The sequence below is a fragment of the Xyrauchen texanus genome, chromosome 35 (genome assembly GCF_025860055.1).
Source record: "Xyrauchen texanus isolate HMW12.3.18 chromosome 35, RBS_HiC_50CHRs, whole genome shotgun sequence".
Classification (NCBI taxonomy): Eukaryota; Metazoa; Chordata; class Actinopteri; order Cypriniformes; family Catostomidae; genus Xyrauchen; species Xyrauchen texanus.
This window is the reverse complement of record NC_068310.1, coordinates 20,327,432-20,348,133: the sequence shown is the minus strand read 5'-3', so window position 1 is coordinate 20,348,133 and position 20,702 is coordinate 20,327,432. Positions and strand designations below refer to the sequence as shown.

The 20,702-nt window shown below is 37.7% G+C and overlaps 1 protein-coding gene across 4 annotated transcripts in view; it reads right to left on the bottom strand.

Annotated features, from left to right (window-relative positions):
* The window catches only part of LOC127628707 (eukaryotic translation initiation factor 4 gamma 3-like), a 79,536-nt gene that overhangs the window by 52,247 nt on the left and 6,587 nt on the right, over positions 1–20,702 (bottom strand). Inside the window, exons 3-6 of one of the 4 annotated variants that reach the window (XM_052105515.1) lie at positions 16,674–16,769; positions 9,158–9,250; positions 8,580–8,612; positions 6,199–6,219 (exon numbers count right to left, since the gene is read on the bottom strand). In XM_052105515.1, coding sequence (XP_051961475.1) covers positions 6,199–6,219; positions 8,580–8,612; positions 9,158–9,250; positions 16,674–16,769 — 243 coding nt within the window. Of the gene's footprint in view, positions 1–6,198; positions 6,220–8,579; positions 8,613–9,157; positions 9,251–16,604; positions 16,770–20,702 lie in introns of all 4 variants that reach the window. The other 3 variants (XM_052105514.1, XM_052105516.1, XM_052105518.1) reach the window with 3 other exon arrangements.

Sequence of the window (20,702 nt, the reverse complement as noted above, 5' to 3'; positions counted from 1 at the left end):
AGCAAATATCTTAAATATGAGTAAATTTTTTGAAAGTATGAACAAGTAAAAAAATACACTTATCAAAATACACTTATATTTAAGATACATTGCCTTAAAGCAAGTCTAAATATGTTATATGTTGCTTCTCAAGTAAATGTACATTGTTTTAAGGATTTTTAGACCATTTTAAATGGAAAACAAGACAAAAACACTTGATAACATTAGTAGTTTTTGCAGTGGAGTTTTTAATTAATTAAAAAAAAAAAACTCCCCTTTAATTAATTGTGTCCTCTTTATTTTTAGTAAGCATGTTTAATACAACCATTTAAGTCGGGGCACAAGCTGAACAGTCGGTTAAGAGCTAATAATTAATCGTTGCAATAATCGCCAGAATAGTCTAATAATCGGTAGATTAGTCGATTACAAAAAATAATCGTTAGTTACAGCCCTAGCTGCAACAATAAAAAGGTGGAAGAGGCTTTTAAATTGGACCTCCCCTAGCACCCACTAAACGGCTGCAAAGGCCCCGACCAAAGGGCTTGCATACCACAACGCTGGTAGACCTACACCTCGCAACAAGCCACCTGGTCAGCAGCCCAATCCCCCTCTCATCCCTGGGGGAAAATGTCCTTTGCTGCCACCGTGGCCAAGAAACCCTACCCAACCCCAACCCTACCCATACTGACTCCACAAGAAAGCGACCTGTCTGATGCAAAGGTTAGCGGGATTCAAAGTCCAGGTTTCCGGGCTGCTAGCCCTCTGGACTTGAGTTCGGATTTCCCCACCTTTACTCCCAAAAGGAGGAAACTCTCAGTTGGTGGGGTCAGCCCACCCTCACCTAGGGGTTCCCATCCTCAGATTTCATGCATGAAAGCACCAGTTCAAGTGCACAGTTCAAAGAGTTTTCATTCTGGAGGGAGACTTAATGTCAAGTTCACAAGCAGTGTCACTACATCACACCATTTACACACTCCCAATAAAGGCTTTGGCCAGTGTGTGCTTGAAAATAAAAAAAAATATTATCCCTGCAAAAATCAGGGATAACTGCTTGCTGCCCGAGATACGAATCTGCTTATGGTGAAAAGGTAGCATGTGTAGGTCCTTTATGCACTCAAGTAAGGGCAGGGCCTTACAATGGCATTGGACACACGCTCCTGTCTGTCAAGCCAGACTTGGTGTAATTGGATGCTTCTGCAGAGATCAGATAAGGATGCCACTTCCCATAGGAGGATCTCTCCACTCGATGTTTCAGAGAACTGGGGTTACAGAATAGGTAACCTATTCTTATTTAGCGATGAGATACAATTGTAATCTAAAATCATTCTCACTCCCTTACAAAATCAGGTAGTGACAACCAAATTGTTATTACATCTGCATAATATGCACTGAACTGATCTGAACATTTTCTATTTTCTGCTAGTTGCTTTCACCAGCCTGGTGGTCAAGGGGTAACCCATACAATGCTTTCCAGAGAGAGCACGTCATTTTAAAGCAATAGGTTTAGCAAGCATACACAAACACAGGTGCCATTGTCAGTGGTGGTTTACTTAAAATTGTTAGATAATAATGTGTCTTCAACCATTGGCTCAATAAAATAAATGCCATTCCCAAAACCTTGTAATGAGTACACTGCCAAGGATTTATAAGGGTCTAAAGTACACTTCAGTTTTCCACGTGATGGTACATCTTGCACACAGTGAGCGCAAAGCAAATTTTGTCACCAGCACAGTACGCATGGACTGTCCGCATGCAGTCTAGTTTTTGTAGATACATGGAGAGTTCACGTCTTTGCGTGTCAAGTTTGCTGGTGCTGACTGGACTAAAAGTGCCTCACAAACAGTCACTGTCCACTTGAGTCAAATGCGTCTGTATGGTTCTTTGGTGAAAAGAGAATAGGGATGTGCACAGATAGCCATTATTCAGTAAACCGTGCAAAAGCAAAAAAAGCAAAAACACAATTCGGTTATTCAACGCATGCCTCCTCAACCCCATCCGAGCCTCACAGTACTATACAAAAACAGGATCTAAATATGCGCTGGACAGACATCTTTGACCATTGCACCACATCTCACTTTTTTCCAACATATCGCGCAGGACTGCTGCATTATTTAGACACTGTGTCAAGTTAAAAAGAACCTCAATATTTATAAATACATTGAGACACCAGCCTTCTGTTTCACCATTCTAGCTTTTTTAGCGCAGGCGTCACAAAGATTTGACATTCTGTAGTTCAGTTCAAGTTCAGGACTACATGTGACTGTTATATTCTTACACATGATTACAGATTATTTTTTTACCTGGCACAGTTTCAGCGCTTGATAAACAGTAAGTTGTTTTTTTTATTTTTATATTTTGCTCTGGTGTGCAGACAATAATTCCACTAGTTAAATGTTAAACCATTAAAATCAAAACATCACCAAGAGGAACTAATACACCACACCAGTGTAACTTCATGCACTTGACAATACTAGCATTCGCTGCCTCACAAAAATGTGAACCAATCCAGGCAGAGCACATTTAAGTTTTAGCACTTAAATTACGTATTTTGCATTGGTTGCAGGAGGTAACAATATTATTATTTTTATCATTTGAAAATCCATGTTTTGTGCCGCTTAGGCACAGACTTCACTGTGGACTTTATTCCCTGCAATTTTGAGTAGTGTTTGAGTAATGGATGAATATCCATTGCAAAAAACATTCTTTATTCTTAAGTCCCAACAAATAACTCATTAATCATTCCTGAACTCTCGCAGTTAACCGAAAAGCCTTTTACAAATGGTTACCATGCTCTTCCCTACTTTAAAAAGCTGGGTGCTTGACAGTGTGCGAGATGGAGCGACACACTGAAAAACAAAGTATTAACATAACCTAAGATGGAAGGTGCCCAAGTTTGAATTTGACATGACAAACAGATCACTTCAACGCCACAGAAACTTTTTACAAACATACCAAAAAGAAAAGCCTTGAAGCAATATTTGAATCGGTGTACCCTAAAATGTAATGAATTATGGAGATAATGGCCAACAACTAAGCTCAAAGATTTAGATCATAAAAGCAGGTGGAAGGAACCTGCCTCAGGTAAGTAGTCAAGAGCTCTCTGAAACTCAAAGAGAAGGTGCTGGAAGTAAACCAGAAGCAATTTGACACTCAAATGGCAAATCGAGCAGAGCTCACTTATGGACAGTCACCATATGCATCAGCACATTGCTCTTTAAACACACAGATAGTAAATGCATTATCTGCAGATATGGCACTACTCTAATTGACACCAATGTTTGTGGGCCAGCAACAAGACACAGTATGACTTAATGGCAGTGTTTACACTCTTTAAAACTTTGAAAAGTTGTGTGTACGTATACAGATCAAAAAGAGTGAAATAAAGGGCTCAAATTTAGCAAACTGAGTGCACTCGTGTCCCTGCAGTGGAAGTTTAGAGCTTCCAGGAGAGCATGACTCTTAACAGAGAAATACAGAAAAGTTTCCATTCATAGCAAAGAGCAAGGTCAATTTTAGAGAGATTTCCTGTTCATTGGCTGGGAGAACTACATATTCACACAGATGACAAATCAAGCCAGTTTAAGAGTCTGTTCTGTTGAGTACTCCTAACTACCTAAGAAGTCTGCTCACACCAGATAATATAACTACATTTCATAACATAATTTGCCTTTTAAACCTTTGTCTGCCTTTGAACAGACACAAGAAAGGATTACATCTTTGACCAATGAATCTCTATGAAATCTCTAATTTGTGATTACTGTATAAGGAATTAAAAAATAATTTAACAGAGATTGCACTTATAAAGAGCACAGCTTATTGTAGAAAGGAGGAGGGTGGGGCCAGGCCATGATGACGCACCCCCGGCCCCTAATCAAGTCTACGGAGAGAGCTACTGGCAGCTGCCCTGTATATGTTTATGTGTTTTTGTTTAATTAAATATTGCTTTGATGCTTCATCCGGTTCTCGCCTCCTCACACAAACTTAAACGCATACAGGGCAGCTGCCTGTAGCTCTCTCTACGTCATCTTGATTAGCCTGATTAGAAGCTGGGCGTGCGTCATCACAGCCCAGCCCCGCCCTCCTCCTTGCCACATTAATGAAATATTTTAGAGCTGAAAAAAATACAAAAATTCAATTCAATTGATTTTTCCATGCTTGGAAATCACAAATTAAATCTTCCTTGATATTTCCAGGTTTTCCATGACCATAGGAACCCTGACAATACTGTAAAATTATCCCTGGTTTCAAATAACTGTAACAGACACCGCAGCACAGTGCTCCAGAGCACTCAAATTGACCAGCCTTTTAATTTATCCAAGCAGAATGGGTTACTGAGAGTCTCAATACCACAGCACGTTAAGTTAACATTTGGAATCTAGAGATTATTTCAATACCACTCTTAAAGATGGCTTTTTTTATTATTATTTATTTATTTTTTACAAATGTTAAGGATGGTGTGCAGTTTATCTTGTTAGAACAAGCTGCCTGTTCTATCATAAGTAGAAACAATGACACTTTTAATGATAAGCCTGAATAACTTTTTAATTATTCAGTTTTCATTTATTACGTTTTAATTAAAAACTGTCTAGTTTTCGAATAAGATCAATTACTGAAATACTCTTTAAATCACAACACTGAATTGACTCAATGAGACATTTATCTACTGTCTACTTTCCTTTCTTGTTAAAAGGGGGTTAAATAATTATGGGGGTCATGAGTCAAAGCTGGTAATGGTTTATGGTTCACAAATAATACCTACTTAAATGCTCCACAAAGCATCAGTGCAGGGTTCTACAGTAGAACTGCTTTTGACACATCATCCATTAATTGGCTGTATCACTCCACTCTCTCCTCTCCACCACTAGTTGGTGTGTGGTGAGCTTACTGGCGCACTATGGCTGCCATCGCATCATCCTGGTGGATGCTGCATGCTGTTGGTGGTTGAGGGGAGTCCCCTGTTCACCGTGTAAAGTGATTTTGAGTGTAGTGTCAGAAAAGTGCTATATAAATGTAATGTTCATTCATTCATCAGGCCTCTGTAATGTTTCACGTGTGCTAAAGAACCATAGAGCAGGTGCTGTCTCTATTCAATTGAACTTTACTTTGTGTGTTACTTATAGGATGTTAAAGAATTCATTTCTGTTTCCACATGGGTAAACTAAAAGTAGTAGTATGCAAAAAACAGTTGAAACGTCTGCGGCAAATATTGAAAATCATATGTGTGTGTGTGTGTGTGTGTGTGTGTAGTATATATATATATATATATATATATATATATATATATATATATATATATATATATATATATATATATATATTGCTTCAGAGCATAGGCTTAAAAATAATACACAATTACAGAAAAAAGCTCTTAAGCCTCTTAATAAATATGCTGGAAGACATACTGTGTAATAGCTTTTTCTCTTTTAAAAAACTAGAAGTAGTCACTTTTTTTTAATAGCGCGTTACTGCTGAGACATAGTGTGTGTCACGCAATTCTCTGTGGCATCCACGCACAACTCACCTTGTGCCCCACAAAGAGCGAGAACCACACATTATAGCAAACATGAGGAGGTTACCCCATGTGATTCTACCCTCACTAGCAACCGGGCCAATTTGGTTGCTTAGGAGTCACTCAGCACAGCCTGGATTCAATCTCGCAACTCCAGGGGTGGTAGTCGGCGTCTTTACTTGCTGAGCTCCCCAGGCCCACCAAACACGTATAATGTTTAAATTTTGTAGCTATACATGTGCACTAGCAGATTTTTTTCACTTGTTTTAAGTGTAAAATCAGCAAACAGAACAGCACCAAATACACTTACATACAAGTTACAATCTCTGAAAACAAGTTTTGCTTAAAACGTAAAAATCACTGGAAAACAAGACAAAGATTTTTTTTTGCAGTCAAGTATCAATACCTGCCTTTTATTAGTAATGTTTCCTAGAGCATTAAATCTACCCGACAACCAGGTTCAACATTCCGTCAAGGCACATAAACTGGTCAACATGCAAACTAAACAAATATAGAGCAAGCACTTTAAAGAAATCTCATTCAGAACGACAAGAACACATATGGAAGATGTAAACTAAAATGGAGGATTGTGCTGTCTTTGGGGTGGACTGGTAGCTGCAATGCAGTTGACTGTGCAGGAAGCAGAAGGTGATGTTGAGAGAGAAACAGAGAACTTCATGTCATGCATTTTCCTTCAGACTACAAATTACCTGAATGGGTCTGAATCCTCCCTTGAATAGCGAAGCAGGAAAGAGAGAGAAGCTAATGGGATAACACACTAATTGGTATGGAGGGATAGAGAGACCAACACACACACACATACACACATACTTAGGGAGAGAGCTGCAGTACAGAGCATGCAGAGAGCCTTTCCTTCAGGGAAAGCTATTTACAAAACAAGAGCGCACTATGCTCTGCTTTTTAGGTAGCCAAGTGACATCATCCTTATGTGGCAAAAAACAAAAAGCATATGCTGAAATCCACTAACCATGACAAACACTCACAACGATCTGTTAAAAAGCAATGTGAGAAAAACATGTTTTTGTGAACTATTGAAGGTCTACAATATTTAAAGAGACAGAAGTTCAAAGTTCACTGTAGATGAGATTAATAGTATATTAATCACAATCTTATTTTTCAGAGAAGGAAATGTGGACTCTCAGATAAAAACACAGTGATGGGAACACCAAAAGAACTGAATATCAAAGTAATAAAAGTGGTAGAAGAAGCCTCTTTTATTAAAAATTGCTAGATGGTCTTATAAATGCAAAGAGCTCTACATTACAGAACACAGTACAGTTTCAATTATCACTGTAACTATGCTTACATTTTGACCTTTAAATTCAAAAATTATATAAAGGAATGTTCCGGGTTCAAGTTAAACTCTCTCGACAGCATCTGTTGCATCAGTTCTATCCATTCTTTCAACTCCTGTCATGACCATGTAAAGACAGTAATCTAGGGATTACAATGGTAAAGCATTACTAGAAGTTCCACCTAGAACCTAAAAGAGGTCATTGTACTATAAAAACATACTGTAAGTTTCAAAACCGAAAAAGGCCATTTATTTATACCGGGCTCTAGAAACGGGCGGTTGGAATTTGTGGAACTTGTGATGTCACAAAATAAATACATCTACATAATGGCTGCCTCTAGCAAGACATCACCAAATATTTTTCATAGTTGCACCTTTAGCCATGCCAACTGGAACTCAGTGACACAATCAGTCACACAGGTGAAGAGGAGAGATGGGCCTGTCATGGGAGATTCATCTACAGCAAATTGGACTTACACAGGACACCTTCATGTGCCTATCTGTAATTAAATATTTTTCTACACTAGATGAACGGCTTTGGCCATTATTATGCATCTTGAGCTGCTTTTAAAAGATGCAATATAAAGTTATTAATCTAAAAAGGAGACCTCCAATGTGTTTCATGTGTTTCCATTTTTTATTTTTTTTAAGGCATCCTGAACCATTTTTGTATCATCTATGCCAGACATGGGCAACATATTATACTTATTTTGTGCAATCTGGCAACCATGCCTATAAATAAATAAAATAAAGAGTATATCATGACCCCTTTAAGTGGAATGTGTGTGTGTGGTAGTTTCAAGTACTAGACAGGATGATCCCTGAATGCAGTAGATCACTTAGGAAAGCTTAGAATGAACATCTACAGACAGTTTACCTGCTCTGCTATCTATACCTGGCTATTATTTCCTAACTCAAGGATGCATTCATTTGAGCTACAGCCTAAGTTCAGAGATGTAAACACCAGGTTGGTGATCCATTTGGAATTAATTCAAGAATGCCTTTTAAAGCTGAAGTGTGTACTTTCTGTTCAACTAGCATCACCAAAATTAATTGCAAATATAATCACTGTTTTCAAACAGACTGTAAAACTCCCGCCACATTCCATTAGTTGTACAAACAGAAAAGTCTTGCCTCAAACTGACACCATTGGTCAGGCCAATGTTGCTTTGTTGGGCAGGATGGCCTGCTAAAACAAATAGAGGAATGTTTTAATAGTGCCACAGAGCCATAGGGTTACAATTTTAGGAAACAATCAACCTACAAATGGCTTACTTTTAACTGATTTATAATTGCATGAGATTAGGTTGAGATGCGATTATGAATTTTAGCATTAAGAAAATGACACGTGACAGCTTTAAATGACAATTTCATTCATGATTCTGAATTGAAGTAGCAAACAAGATGCAGAATGGAAATTTCAATTCGAGTGTGTAGTTTAAACATTCTGTTTTGCGACTGTGTCAAATTTCTTTAAAATTGCAATTCAGTATATTCCTCTTCCTGTTATCTCAATTCAAATTTATATTCAATATACTGTAAGGCGTGATCAGTTACATTTCAAAATCCAACCTATGAATTGAATGGCAAATTCTTAAATTCTGACTTTAGCTAAACCCTGGTGTAAACACAGTCTGAATGATTGCAGTGAACTGGACAGCTACAGTAAGTTATCACAGGATGAGAATCAGGATCAGTGGGTTATGTTTGTCAGAGAAACACACTGGAGCACATGATGTGCGAGAAAAGAGGAGGTCATACATTTGCGTACATTACCTGGTGATGGGTAGGACGTGGTCCAGGGGCAAACTGAATCAAGGCAAAGAGAGGCATGGCAGTGAGAGAGAAATTTAGAGAGAAAAGTGAGAGGTGAGAATGATCATGCACCAACATGTAAAACTACAAACTGTGCATGACAGGCAGTCACTAAAAAGCACACTCCCTTAGAGGAAGTGTGGCAATGATGCAAGGCATTTTCTGTATCATATACACACAGGACTATTAAAATCACCACAAACCACACTATGAATAAAACTCCATAATCTGCCATGTAATGCAGTAACTATGCCAACACTGAAACTAAGAGGAACTGCTTCAAAATTGGTTTTAGTGTGGATTTTGTAATCAATTTCATTTGTTTAGACAAATTCTTTTGTCAAAGGACTAATCATAGTCTAAGAGACTCTGAAAAAGTGTGTAGTTGCTGCATTTTGCCTTTGACAGCAGTATTGTGTAACATTAATTTCTTAGCATTTCAATTAGATCACACTGATGCTACAGTGACACTCAATAAGTTAACAAAAAAGTAATGGATTCTGAATTGATTAAGTAAGCAAACAATTGTGGGCACTTACGGGGCGGCTCTGAGGCTGTGTGTTCATTGGCTGTGTTGGCGAAGAGTAGACAAGAGGTGTCGTGCTGGCATTCTGTCCAGGTGTGTACGGAGACTGTAGAGTTTCAGGGTCCCCAAGAGGCCGAGAAGGAAAAACCACCAACAGAAAGGGAGCAACAACAGTTAGGAAAGGTTGTGATTACTTCCCTTGTGAAATCCCTTTGAAATCTCTACAGCTGTGTGAGTGCGTGCTGCACAAGTGTGGGTAACAGAGAGAGTGTGTCCACTCCCTGCTACTGCAAACACTGCGGTCTGCTGACAATTACAAATCTGCCATCTCCTCAATGCTGCCTTCAACGCAGAGAAAAAGAGAGAATAAATAAGCACTGTGAGAAATTTACAGAGTTGAGAGAGAGATACCTCCACAAACTCTCAAACCTCATGCCACAGTTTTCCAGTTTGGCAGAAACCAATCAGATGCTGGTGTTACTGGGGGAGGACCATCATGCATCAGTTGCAGCTAAATTCATTTTTGAGCTGCACATCCTCAGAAATCAATTACTGCCTTAATGTACTTCATTCACAGTACTTGTATTTTCTTATGTTCATAATGTCCTGTTAAATGCTTATTTTATTTTATATTGTATAGTGTATATTGTTATTATAGTTTTTATTTTATTTTTTTCATTACCTGGCACCTTATTTTAATTCTATCTTATTATTATTTGTCTTGTCATTATCTGTTTTGTGTATTAATGCTTTGGCAATATTGTATGTAAACACAATCATGCCAATAAATTACTTTTAAATTGAAAAATTGTAATTGATAAATAGAGGAGTAGTCCTGGGCAGACATGTGTGTGCGTCTACGTGTGACTGGGCTCTGCAATATAGAACTATAAAGAGAACTAACAGAGCAGGATATAAACATAGTAAGTAGTTGTTTAGCAAACAGTTTTATCCAAACTAAAGTGACTTAAGAGTAAATGTATTACAAGGAGAGTCCCCCTCACTTAAGGGCACAATGGTGATGGCTCATGAGTCGCCAAGTTTGGCTTTCGAACCTACAGCATTTTTGTTTTCTGAAAGGATGCCCTGATAGAGATATTATGGCCAATACCAAAAATCTTTTGTTGCTGCTCCAAACTATATGGGTTTTTTCAGTGGCTGATGATGATACTAATATCAAGAGGGCACGGTAGCCGATATATACAATTTAATAGCAATAAATAATATGAGCACAAAACAAATCTTAATTTGAACGATCTCAATATTAATTCTTAAATCCCAAGATTGATCTATTACTCTACGTGGCAACCTTCTACAATGCTAGTAAATCACTGGCATATGCAACCAAATTTGCCGCCACTGACTGGTAATTTTCCAGATTTCACACCCCAATGATTGAGTAGTACAGTGCCGAAGAAGTTCAGTACCGAGATTCTTTCACTCTGTGTTGAGAGAAAAAGTTTGGTTTGATTCGTTGCGTGTAATTCCAATGTCCAAAGACGACACAACTTTGAGTGTCTACGCAGTTGATTTGTCATTTTAATACCCTTTCTGTTCTTTACACTCAGTTGTTGATTAAAAACAACATAAAATAAATATTAAATTCTCAAACAAAACACAGTGAGACACTTGTTGAACTGCTGCTTTGAAGAGAGTACCTTTTTAGCATGTGTCCTACAAATCAATGCAATTACTTGTAAATACAACCCCAATTACAAAAAAAGATGGGACAGTATGGAAAATGCTAATAAATACAAAAAGGAGTGATTTGTAAATTGTATTCACTCTCTGCTATATTAAAAGCACTACAACTACACATTATATGATGTTTTACCTTGTGAATTTCATATATATTTTTTTTTAATTTACAGTAATTTCAGATCAGATGATTGCAACATGCTCCAAAAAAGCTGGGACAGTCGAATGTTTACCACTGTGAAACATCACCATTTCTTCTAATAACACTTATTAAGCATTTGGGTACTGAAGACACAAGTTTGTTATGTTTAGAAAGTGGAATTTCCCCCATTCATCCATTATGTAGGGCTTTAGTTGCACAATTGTTCGGGGTCTTCATTGCCGGATGGTGTGTGTGTGTGTCAAGCCCGAAAGAGATAAAGGCGAACAGAGTCAGCAGTTAGAGAGAGAGAGAGAGAGAACTATAGGCAGCTGCCCTGTATGTGTTTGTCTTTTTGTTTAAGTTAACCATTGAATATTATTTATATTGTTAAGCTGGTTCTTCCCTCCATTTCATTGAACTTCTTTACAGTGTGCTTCATAATGCACCACACATTCTCAATTGGTGACAGATCAAGACTGCAGGCAGGCCAATCTAACACACACACACTCTCTGCTTACACAGCCATACACTTGTAATTCAGGTAGGATTACAAGTGCTGGAAAATGCAGGGACATCCCTGGAAAAGGCAGTGCTGGATGGCAGTATATATTGCACCAAAATGTTTACATTTCTGTCAGCATTCATGGTTTTCTCACAGATGTGCGAGTTACTCATGCCATGGGCACTGACACACCCCTGGCCCATACAGACACTGGCTTTTGGACCTGATGATAATAACAGCTTGGACGGTCATTTTCCTCTTTGGCCAGTTTTTCAAAAACTTTTTGAAATGTGGACTCGTCAACCACAGTTCCACGGTTCTACTTTCCCTCTTAGATGAGACCGAGCCCAGAGAAGTCAGCAGCGCTTCTGGACAGTGATGATGTATGGCTTCTGCTTTGCATTGTAAAGTCTTAACTTGCATCTGTAGATGCTGTGGCGAGTGGTGTTGACTAACAAAGGTTAACGTTATACCAAACCCATGTTCATGATATCCATTACAGATGAATGACGTTTTTTAAGACAGTGATGTCTGAGGGATCAGATATCATGTGCAATCAGAAGTGGTTTTCGTCTTGCCCTTTACGCACAGAGATTTGACCAGATTCCTTGAATCTTTTAACTATACTGTGCACTGTAGAGGATGAAATGCCCAAAATCTGTTGGCAAATTGACAACTCTTGAATGATCCTTGCTCTTGAAGGACTAGGCTGTTTTGGAGGCTCCTTATGCAGTATAATGACACAATTGCCTCACCTGTTTAACATACTTGTTATTTCAACTCATCAAATTTGTATTAGTCATAAATTGCCCGTTTCAACTTTTTTGGAGCGTGTTGCATCATTTGATTTGAATTACCGTACAATTAAAAAAACAAACAAACATATTATGTGTAGTTGTGGTGCTTTCAATATTGCAAAGGGTGAAGATAATTACAAATGAATCCTTTTTGTTTTCATAAGCATTTTTCATTCTCTCCCACCTTTTTCGGAATCTGGGTTGTAATACAAATTACGCATATTAAAAATAAACCTGTAACAAAGTATGTATATGCGGTTAGAGATTGGTATACAAATGGAAATCACTTCAATGCACACAAGGAGCTCTAAAATATGATTGCCCACTAGCAGCCAAAGGTGTTGTACGATGAGTTCGCCTGACACTGTGAAAGCGGAAACTGAAACACAAAAGCAAATGTAATACAGGCAGCACCAGGAACAGGAGATAGACGCGCATTTTCAGCATGAGGGAATGCACGTCCATAAAAATTTTCATTTTTGAAAATAAAATTTACTGTAGATGTAATCAGAGACAATATTATTTTATAAAAATAGAATTTTAAATGTAATTTTAATTAATCAATGACAGTGTGTAAGCAGCATATGTATAAAAACATAATTGTGTTTTTAGCGAGCAGAATTTTTAGCTAATATTTCCATTTGGTGTCACCATTGCACTGTTCAGGGGTGATTTTTAGTCCCAGTCGCTGATGGATCATTTAGTTCCTATAATAACAGTAATTTTAGCTTAATTTTCTTGCTTTAGGCTTAGTTTAATTTTGTGTAAACTAAAACAAACTGTGAGATCAGTATCGTCCATCGAATCATGAGATGAGTGAATCATTACACCCCTATTATTCGGAATATTCTGCGATTTAATATATGCTTTTTCAAAAAATCTGATTTATTGATGGAATACATGGAGAAATTATGAAAAACTAATGACAAAAAATAGAATATATAAAAATATTTTTTTTTGTAATTTAACAAATTAGAAGGTCCCCTGTAACAGAATTAGCTGAGAATGAATGTATTTAATATGGACAAAAGGGACATTATAACTAGAATATACTGTATCGATATCAATATAAATCGGAATCTAGGGTTGGACAATATGGCGACAAAATATTTTCATGATATTCTTTTTCATATCATACGATATCGATATTTATCACGATATTCAATCACATTTGCACATTGCAAATTTTTTTGAATTTCCAAAAAAAGAAGAGAAAACTAAATCCTAAGCAGTCTAAATAGTCTTTACAAAACTGCCAATGTAGTGGTGTCTGAGGGATCTTCGATGAAAATATTAAAATATTTTATAGAGTTTATCAATTGAGTGCAGTTGGATATGAATGTTATAAGATGATCTGTTCATTTTGAATCATAATAAAGGTATATATATATATATATATATATATATTATTTTATTTTATTTTTTTTTACATTAAAATTATTTTTATATTTCTTTACATACAGATATCCAAGTATGGAGATATAGAAGCCCTTGTGACTGAGGAATGATACTGTATGGGGGTTCAGAGAAACTTTTGAAAATGTAAAAGTCTGAATGGACCATTTTTCTATTTTCATTAAAGTGAGAAAGACTAGACTACAAACTAGTAATTGTTTTGTCTTTCATCCTTGTCAGAGATGATGAAATCTGAATAATTTCACAAAATTAGAACAGAAATCTATTTGTTTATTATTAAAGGCTTGGAACAGGCTGATTAATGAAACAAAATTTAGAAAGAAGAAACTTTATGGTCTAAAGGCGCTCTGGATCACACACCTCAAGTTTACTCACATGTGGGGAAAAGAGGAAGCGGGTGCGGACCGGTACAGGGCATCAGTGATCACACCCAACACTAGCGAACCGCTTGCCCCGCGCTGCTGTCAATTTTACAATCCACCTTGCGAGCTTGACGGTCGGCTTCTATAGGAAGGAATTGAAAGCGCTTGCTCACATTCGCTCACTACGCACAAGTGGAAACATACGATAAGAAAGCCAAACCGTTTTTAGCAACACGAAAGTCTAGATGTAGAACACAGGATAAATATCGAAAATTACTCAAAAGCTTATCATCGATATCATGGAGTTTTTTTATCACAATAAATATTGATATCATTTTATCGCCCAGCCCTATCGGAATCTAATATAATCGAGTGCTTGTGAATCAGAATTGTATCTGGAAATCTGTATCAATACCTATCCCTACCGATAATGCTAAACAAATTTCAATATTCATTGGCAAAAGGCAAAAAAGTATATTTTGGAACTGACACAAGGGGCAGGTAGCACTTAGGTTAATCGGCCATGCCAATGCAGTTATCCACCGATGCCGATAATCTCAAAATAGTCCTTGTTAGTTGACCTAAGACTGGGAATGTTTTCTATGATTAAATGTCAGGAATTGTGAAAAACTGAGTTTAAATGTATTTGGCTAAGGGGTATGTAAGCTTCTGACTTCAACTGTAAATATCTGGTAGGAAAAAGGACAACTGCTTCATACTTTTGAAACACAGCAGAGAAAAAGAATATACAGCTTGAATTGGCAAAAATTATTAGCCATGACATCTTCTGCTTCTAATATCACCCTAATCACACCCTAAATGTCGCTCCAAACTTGTATGGCTTTCCGTCTTCCATGAAACACAAAAGGTGATAACATCATGACGTTGCATGTTTGGCCACAAGACGTGATGAGAACTAATGAGATTTGATGTTATCGATGTAGCCACCATATTTGACTAAAGCAATTTACTCAATTGTTTTTATTTTATTTGAGAGTAAATAAAGACTTCAATTTTGTTCTTTTCATCGCAAAGTGATAACACAGTATGGTTTGAATACAATGCATGAATATTATCGATTACTTTTTTTTTTACTTGACAGACCATACTTACTAAACATTTACATTATGCCAAATAAAGTCCTGTGGAACACACCTTACTGTGTTCTACAAAAGAAAGTCATCCATGTTTAAAGCAACATTAGTGTGAGAAATTAATGATAGAAGTTTCATTTTGGGGTGAACTATTCCTTTAAAGATCTGCTGCTATGTGCCAATACCAATCTGTTCACAAAAATACTGTGCATCCCTAGTTACCAGCCCAAATCTCCATCCACCTCTGACATCCATGAATCACACCGATTCTCTTTCGCTCTCTGTATTCATATGTTTTGGTTGAGGTGAGATTAAATGGGTAATTAAAGTTTAGCCTCTGGAGCATTTTTAGTGCAGACACTATTAATAGCCAGTCTCGCTGTCAGGTTGCGTGTGGTGCAGGAGTGGAGTGGGAATGTGAGCGCTGGTCTCAGACAGATAACAAGCCTGAGAACAGCTGAGTCACCCTGACAGATTTTTACTTTCTATTCCTGTGGCACAGTCAGCTGGGTGCAGTGTGTGTGTTTGCGTGACAGGGCATGAGTGTGGCGGACCATTACACACCTACAGACACTGGTAATGAGCATACTTACACGATGACACACAGGTTAAAACTTTTCCATAGGCTCATTACAATAGAGAACACTCAGAATAGATATGCTGGGTTTCCATCAAATATTAACAATATGAACAAAAGACAATACACATCACAGCAGATCGATGTCAGCAGAGAGAAGAGTCTAATAAACTCTTTCAACTGTACTTCAACTATCTGTTTACAGTGATGATTAAACAGAACTGTCAAACTAAGACACCTGAAACCTGCGCTGTTTTCATTTGGCAGGTTTCCAAAGATGATGCAATCTTATAAGCCTATCTAAAACATTAGGCTTTAAGTCCTGTCCAAGAAATCAGTGTTGTAAAAGACCAAAAATTTGTTACCAAAGCAATGGATGTGTGTTTACATGTCTGATCTTTCACTGGTTATTCTTAATAACCTTACACTCTTTAAGGTCACAAACACTTCAAACAGTGTTCTATTTAGTAATCAATGGTCATAAATTGTTGAAGCAAAACCCAGTGGGCAGATTTTTGCCCATTACGCCAATTTCACTGCATATATAACACCTTTAAAGGCGTTTTGGAGGCTTATTCAATGTGATCATGCCTGTGTACAATAAACGTTTTGAATGATTTTTATTTATAAACAGTGCAAGTTTTTCCATGAAAATGCTTCTCTCATATCGCTCATGAGACGTCAAGATTTATATTGAAAAACTACTTAAAGTTTCATGATATAAAGAGAAGACAGCCACTCATACTGTGATTTCCGTGAGAAAAAAACACTACAAAACAGTGATGTCCTGATCAACATTGGCAAGCACACAATCACACATAAACTAACAAACACACAGACAGAAAGACTCAGGCAGTTGCGGGTGCACTCACCCCTCCTCCTGCCTCCCAGACTTTAGGGTGACCATACAGATGCGCAGAGGATACTGTTGAAACTGATACCTGAGAGAGTCCAGGGGAGGATGCGTGACCCGGCGGTGTGCCCACAAGGTTAGTGTGTCCCTTGCTGATGTCATATGGGCCAGGGGTTCTATGTACCTGAGAAAACAAAGAAAACTCAGAGTCAGAGCAGCCATCACTGTTTTAAATGACAACAGGAGACATTCTTAACCCATTTTAGTTTCATAATATGACGGATTTCTGAGTAAAACTAAATATACAAAGAAAGACAGAAATGTAGGTCAAGACATGATTTTATGCACCAGGAACTGACCGGAGAGTGAAAAGTGGCCAATCCATACCAGAGCCAAACCTGAATGCAAGTTTGCAGATGATTGTGGAAACACCACCGGCACCCATGTTTGAGAAAGCTTTTTGACTGGGGCATAGAGGCTGAAGGTCAAAAAGTTAAAAAGCATATCGACGCATTCCAATGGGAAAGCTTCTTTTTCAAATCCAATGTTATTTACCATAACCTTAATGACATTAGCGTTAAACAGAGTGGTGGTGGCGTAGTGGGTTAAAGCACATAACTGGTAATCAGAAGGTCGCTGGTTCGATCCCCACCGTCACCACCATTGTGTATTTGAGCAAGGCACTTAACTCCAGGTTGCTCCGGGTGGATTGTCCCTGTTATAAGTGCACTGTAAGTCGCTTTGGATAAAATCGTCAGCCAAATGCATAAATATAAAATGTAAACAGAGTCACTGCTAAAATCCCTAGCAAGATTTATAGGCAGGTTGCATTACCTACAACAGTGCCTAAAACACTGCTTAAATAGCTATGTGTTTATTGATTGTTTTTTTGTTGTTTCCCCACCCATACAGCCTAAAATAAAAAAAAAATTATGTGTTGGATTTACTTAAAATATATATGTAGCATTTCTGCATCACGCTATTTAAGTAAATTTAACTTAAGTTAATTTTATGTCAGCACACCAAGAAAACCTTTGTTAGATATACACAACTGTATCAGTTAATTCAACTTTATTTACTTAAAAATTTATGTCACATCAATATGATTTAGCAACTCATACCAAGGTGTTTCAAATAAACATTGATATGTTTCTACTTAATTTAATTGGCTCAAAAAGAAAATAATGACTGATGTCAGGCATTACAAATTTTTCCCTTAAAAAGTGCACATCAAGCTGCATTTCAGCCATACACGTTTTCACATGCGCAAGATGGATTGAACAGGATCCAAGTTGACCACTTATGGAACACAAAACACCCTAATGGTGACTTTACAGTCACAGTTACAGAAACAGCTATTTACAGTAAAACAACAACATCAATAATACAAAAAAAAAAAAAGCTAAAATCTCAATAATAATTAATAACTAATTAAAAGCCTATATAAGTTCATTTTTACCTAACAAATATACTTAAATTATTCAACCGCAAGGGCTTATGGGTATTCCCCACAACCTCAGTAAGGACTTAATTGTTTGAGTAAGTAGCACTTAAAATCTTTATTCTATGGATTTGTAAGCTAAAGAATTTAAAGGAATTCACGAAGTCATTTACTTTATGTAACTCTCTAAATTCACTTTAAAATTTATATTTGTGTTGTACACAATGCAAATTAAGTTTTTTTAAAAATATGTACATTTCTTTTTATACATAATGGCTGAGCCAACAAATGTTTTTTTTTTTTTTCAGTGAAATCAGCCTAAATTATTTAATAGGACGAGTAATATTTCCTCTCTTTGGAACAACAGGCACAGATGAACCAGGAATGTGCATTGAGAAAGTAAATAGGGTCAATTAAGGCTTCATGTTAACTTTAACCCCACTGTCTAAGGCAGCTTTTCCCCCATGGTCTGTAGCAAATGAACAAAGAACAAAGTCAAGAGGAAAAAAACCTACCAGCTGTCTGCCTCACTTACAGCATGCTTTCATTACATGCATACTGTAGCAACCAGCCACAGCATGAAACTGGTACAGTGAATACTGGTTACGGTACTTTATCATCACGCATACTGGCATATGAGAGAGTGCAGTGTCAAAGTGAGTTCTCCCTGGATTCCCTGCAGTAATTACAAATTGTAAATGCGAGCCCAAAACTGATAATGACATTAACTTGCTGGTTGAACTGGGAGAGAGCTCAGTCTTTTGAACTCCAAAAATCATTAAAGAAAAAGGAAGACCTGCTGTACTATCTTCTTCCTCACAGATCAAAGGCAAGGAGGAGGCTTCAAATAGAGAGTGCCCAGCTTCCGCATGTGTGATGGTTAAATTGCATTCATCTGCAAGCCAGACCTGCATGCCTGGAAAGAGCTACGCTAAAACAAATCCCTCTACCATAGGTCTGTTGCAAAACAGCTGTCTCCTCAGGTACTATTCTAACAGAGATGGAACCTCATAAGTGGCCACACCCACAATAATCCATTTTTGTCTGAAAACTCATTGATTTCAATAAGTTTATGCCGCTTATGCAATAGAATGGCGCTTCCCTCCACCGAAAATTGAGCATTTCGAAAACGCTCTCCATTACAGCATACTTTGAAAACTATGATGCATGACGTGGCCTCAATTCTCAATTTTCAGTGGAGGAAAACAGGATTCCAGTGTGGATGAGAGTAGTAAACATAGCAAAATTGATGTGTTTTCAAATGAAAATGTATTGGTATGGACGTGGCCTGATTTGCAATTGTTTCCAATGGAGTTTGACGTTAGCATGTTGCTAAGCTAATGACCGTGACAAGACGAAGGACATTCTGTTGATCGCTTGCTTTTTATAGGCGAATTCCATTTGAAAGTGATCATCCCTATGCCCTACTCAATTCGAAGGACAGATCTCTTGATCTAGGCACTCTGAAGGGAGCATGAAAGTGTTGTATGAATGTAAAGGGCTTTATGTGGATTTTTTTTCTTACTTTTGTTTGAAACGATGCTTAGAGTGGCATCCCCTTCCCGCAGTACCCTTCAAGGCAGAAAATCTGTAGTTTGGAAAACACCCTATTTCTGCAGCTCCGTGCCGAGTAGCCCCGTCCACTTTGCACTCTCACTGGTCCATACCCCATCTTCTCATAACATTACTTTAAAGATAAAATATGTTCTGATTGGATGTAATTGTGCTGTGGTCAGTTGACGATGGTGTTGATCAGTTTTGATTAGCACTGCAACGGTACACAAAATTCACGGTTCGGTACGTACCACAGTTTTGAGAATCTTTCTGTTTTTTTATTATTTATGTAAAGGCTAATGGGCTACAATTCTTTTTGTGTTGGCTCATTTATAAATGACTGCACTATTTAGAAATTATGTCCGCAGAAACTTCATATGCATTTGTCTGATCCGCATTTTCTAGTGTACCGTCTTCTGCTCTGTTCTGTTCAGTTTTGATTTTGTGCAGTCCCGTGTTTCTCTGCAACCTTTTTTCATTTTAGTTCTACACGGTTTGTGTTGTTCGTTATATGTTGTTTTAATATTGGTTTCACACATGCTAAGATATGTAATAATTTGTTTGACTGCATGTACCATACCGATGGCCCTGTAACAGTTCGGTTCGGATACGTGTACCGTGTACATGCAGCCCTAGTATCGATAAAATATTACTGCATCGCGTCTGGTTAGCACATGGTGTTAGAATCTGTCCAAAATGCATTATCTTAAAGCAGCACAATAATTTTTCCAAACATTTGAAACAGCCTTTGTGTCCAGCTATTTATGATTCCTAAAAATGCTCCCAACAGAGGAAGCTCACTGGGTTTTGGAACATACACTATATCTCGGTCTGAACTCAGTCTGACAGCTAACCTGAACACCGGCAATTTCAAACAACTGACTCTCCCCTACTGCTGTTTTTCAAATAAAATTCCCACTTTTCCTGGCATCATCAGCAGGTGGGAACTGACCCACTTATGTGCAGGGATTACGCAGCTTATCCAGCAGCCTGGGCTTTCCAGGGTGAGCTGCTGTGTTAAGGAGGGGGTGGGGTAAGCAGGCGTGAGATCACACACGTAGCCCTACAGTTCCCAGATCGAGGGGGGTCTCTGACCCAACTCAGGAATCAGGAACATGGGAA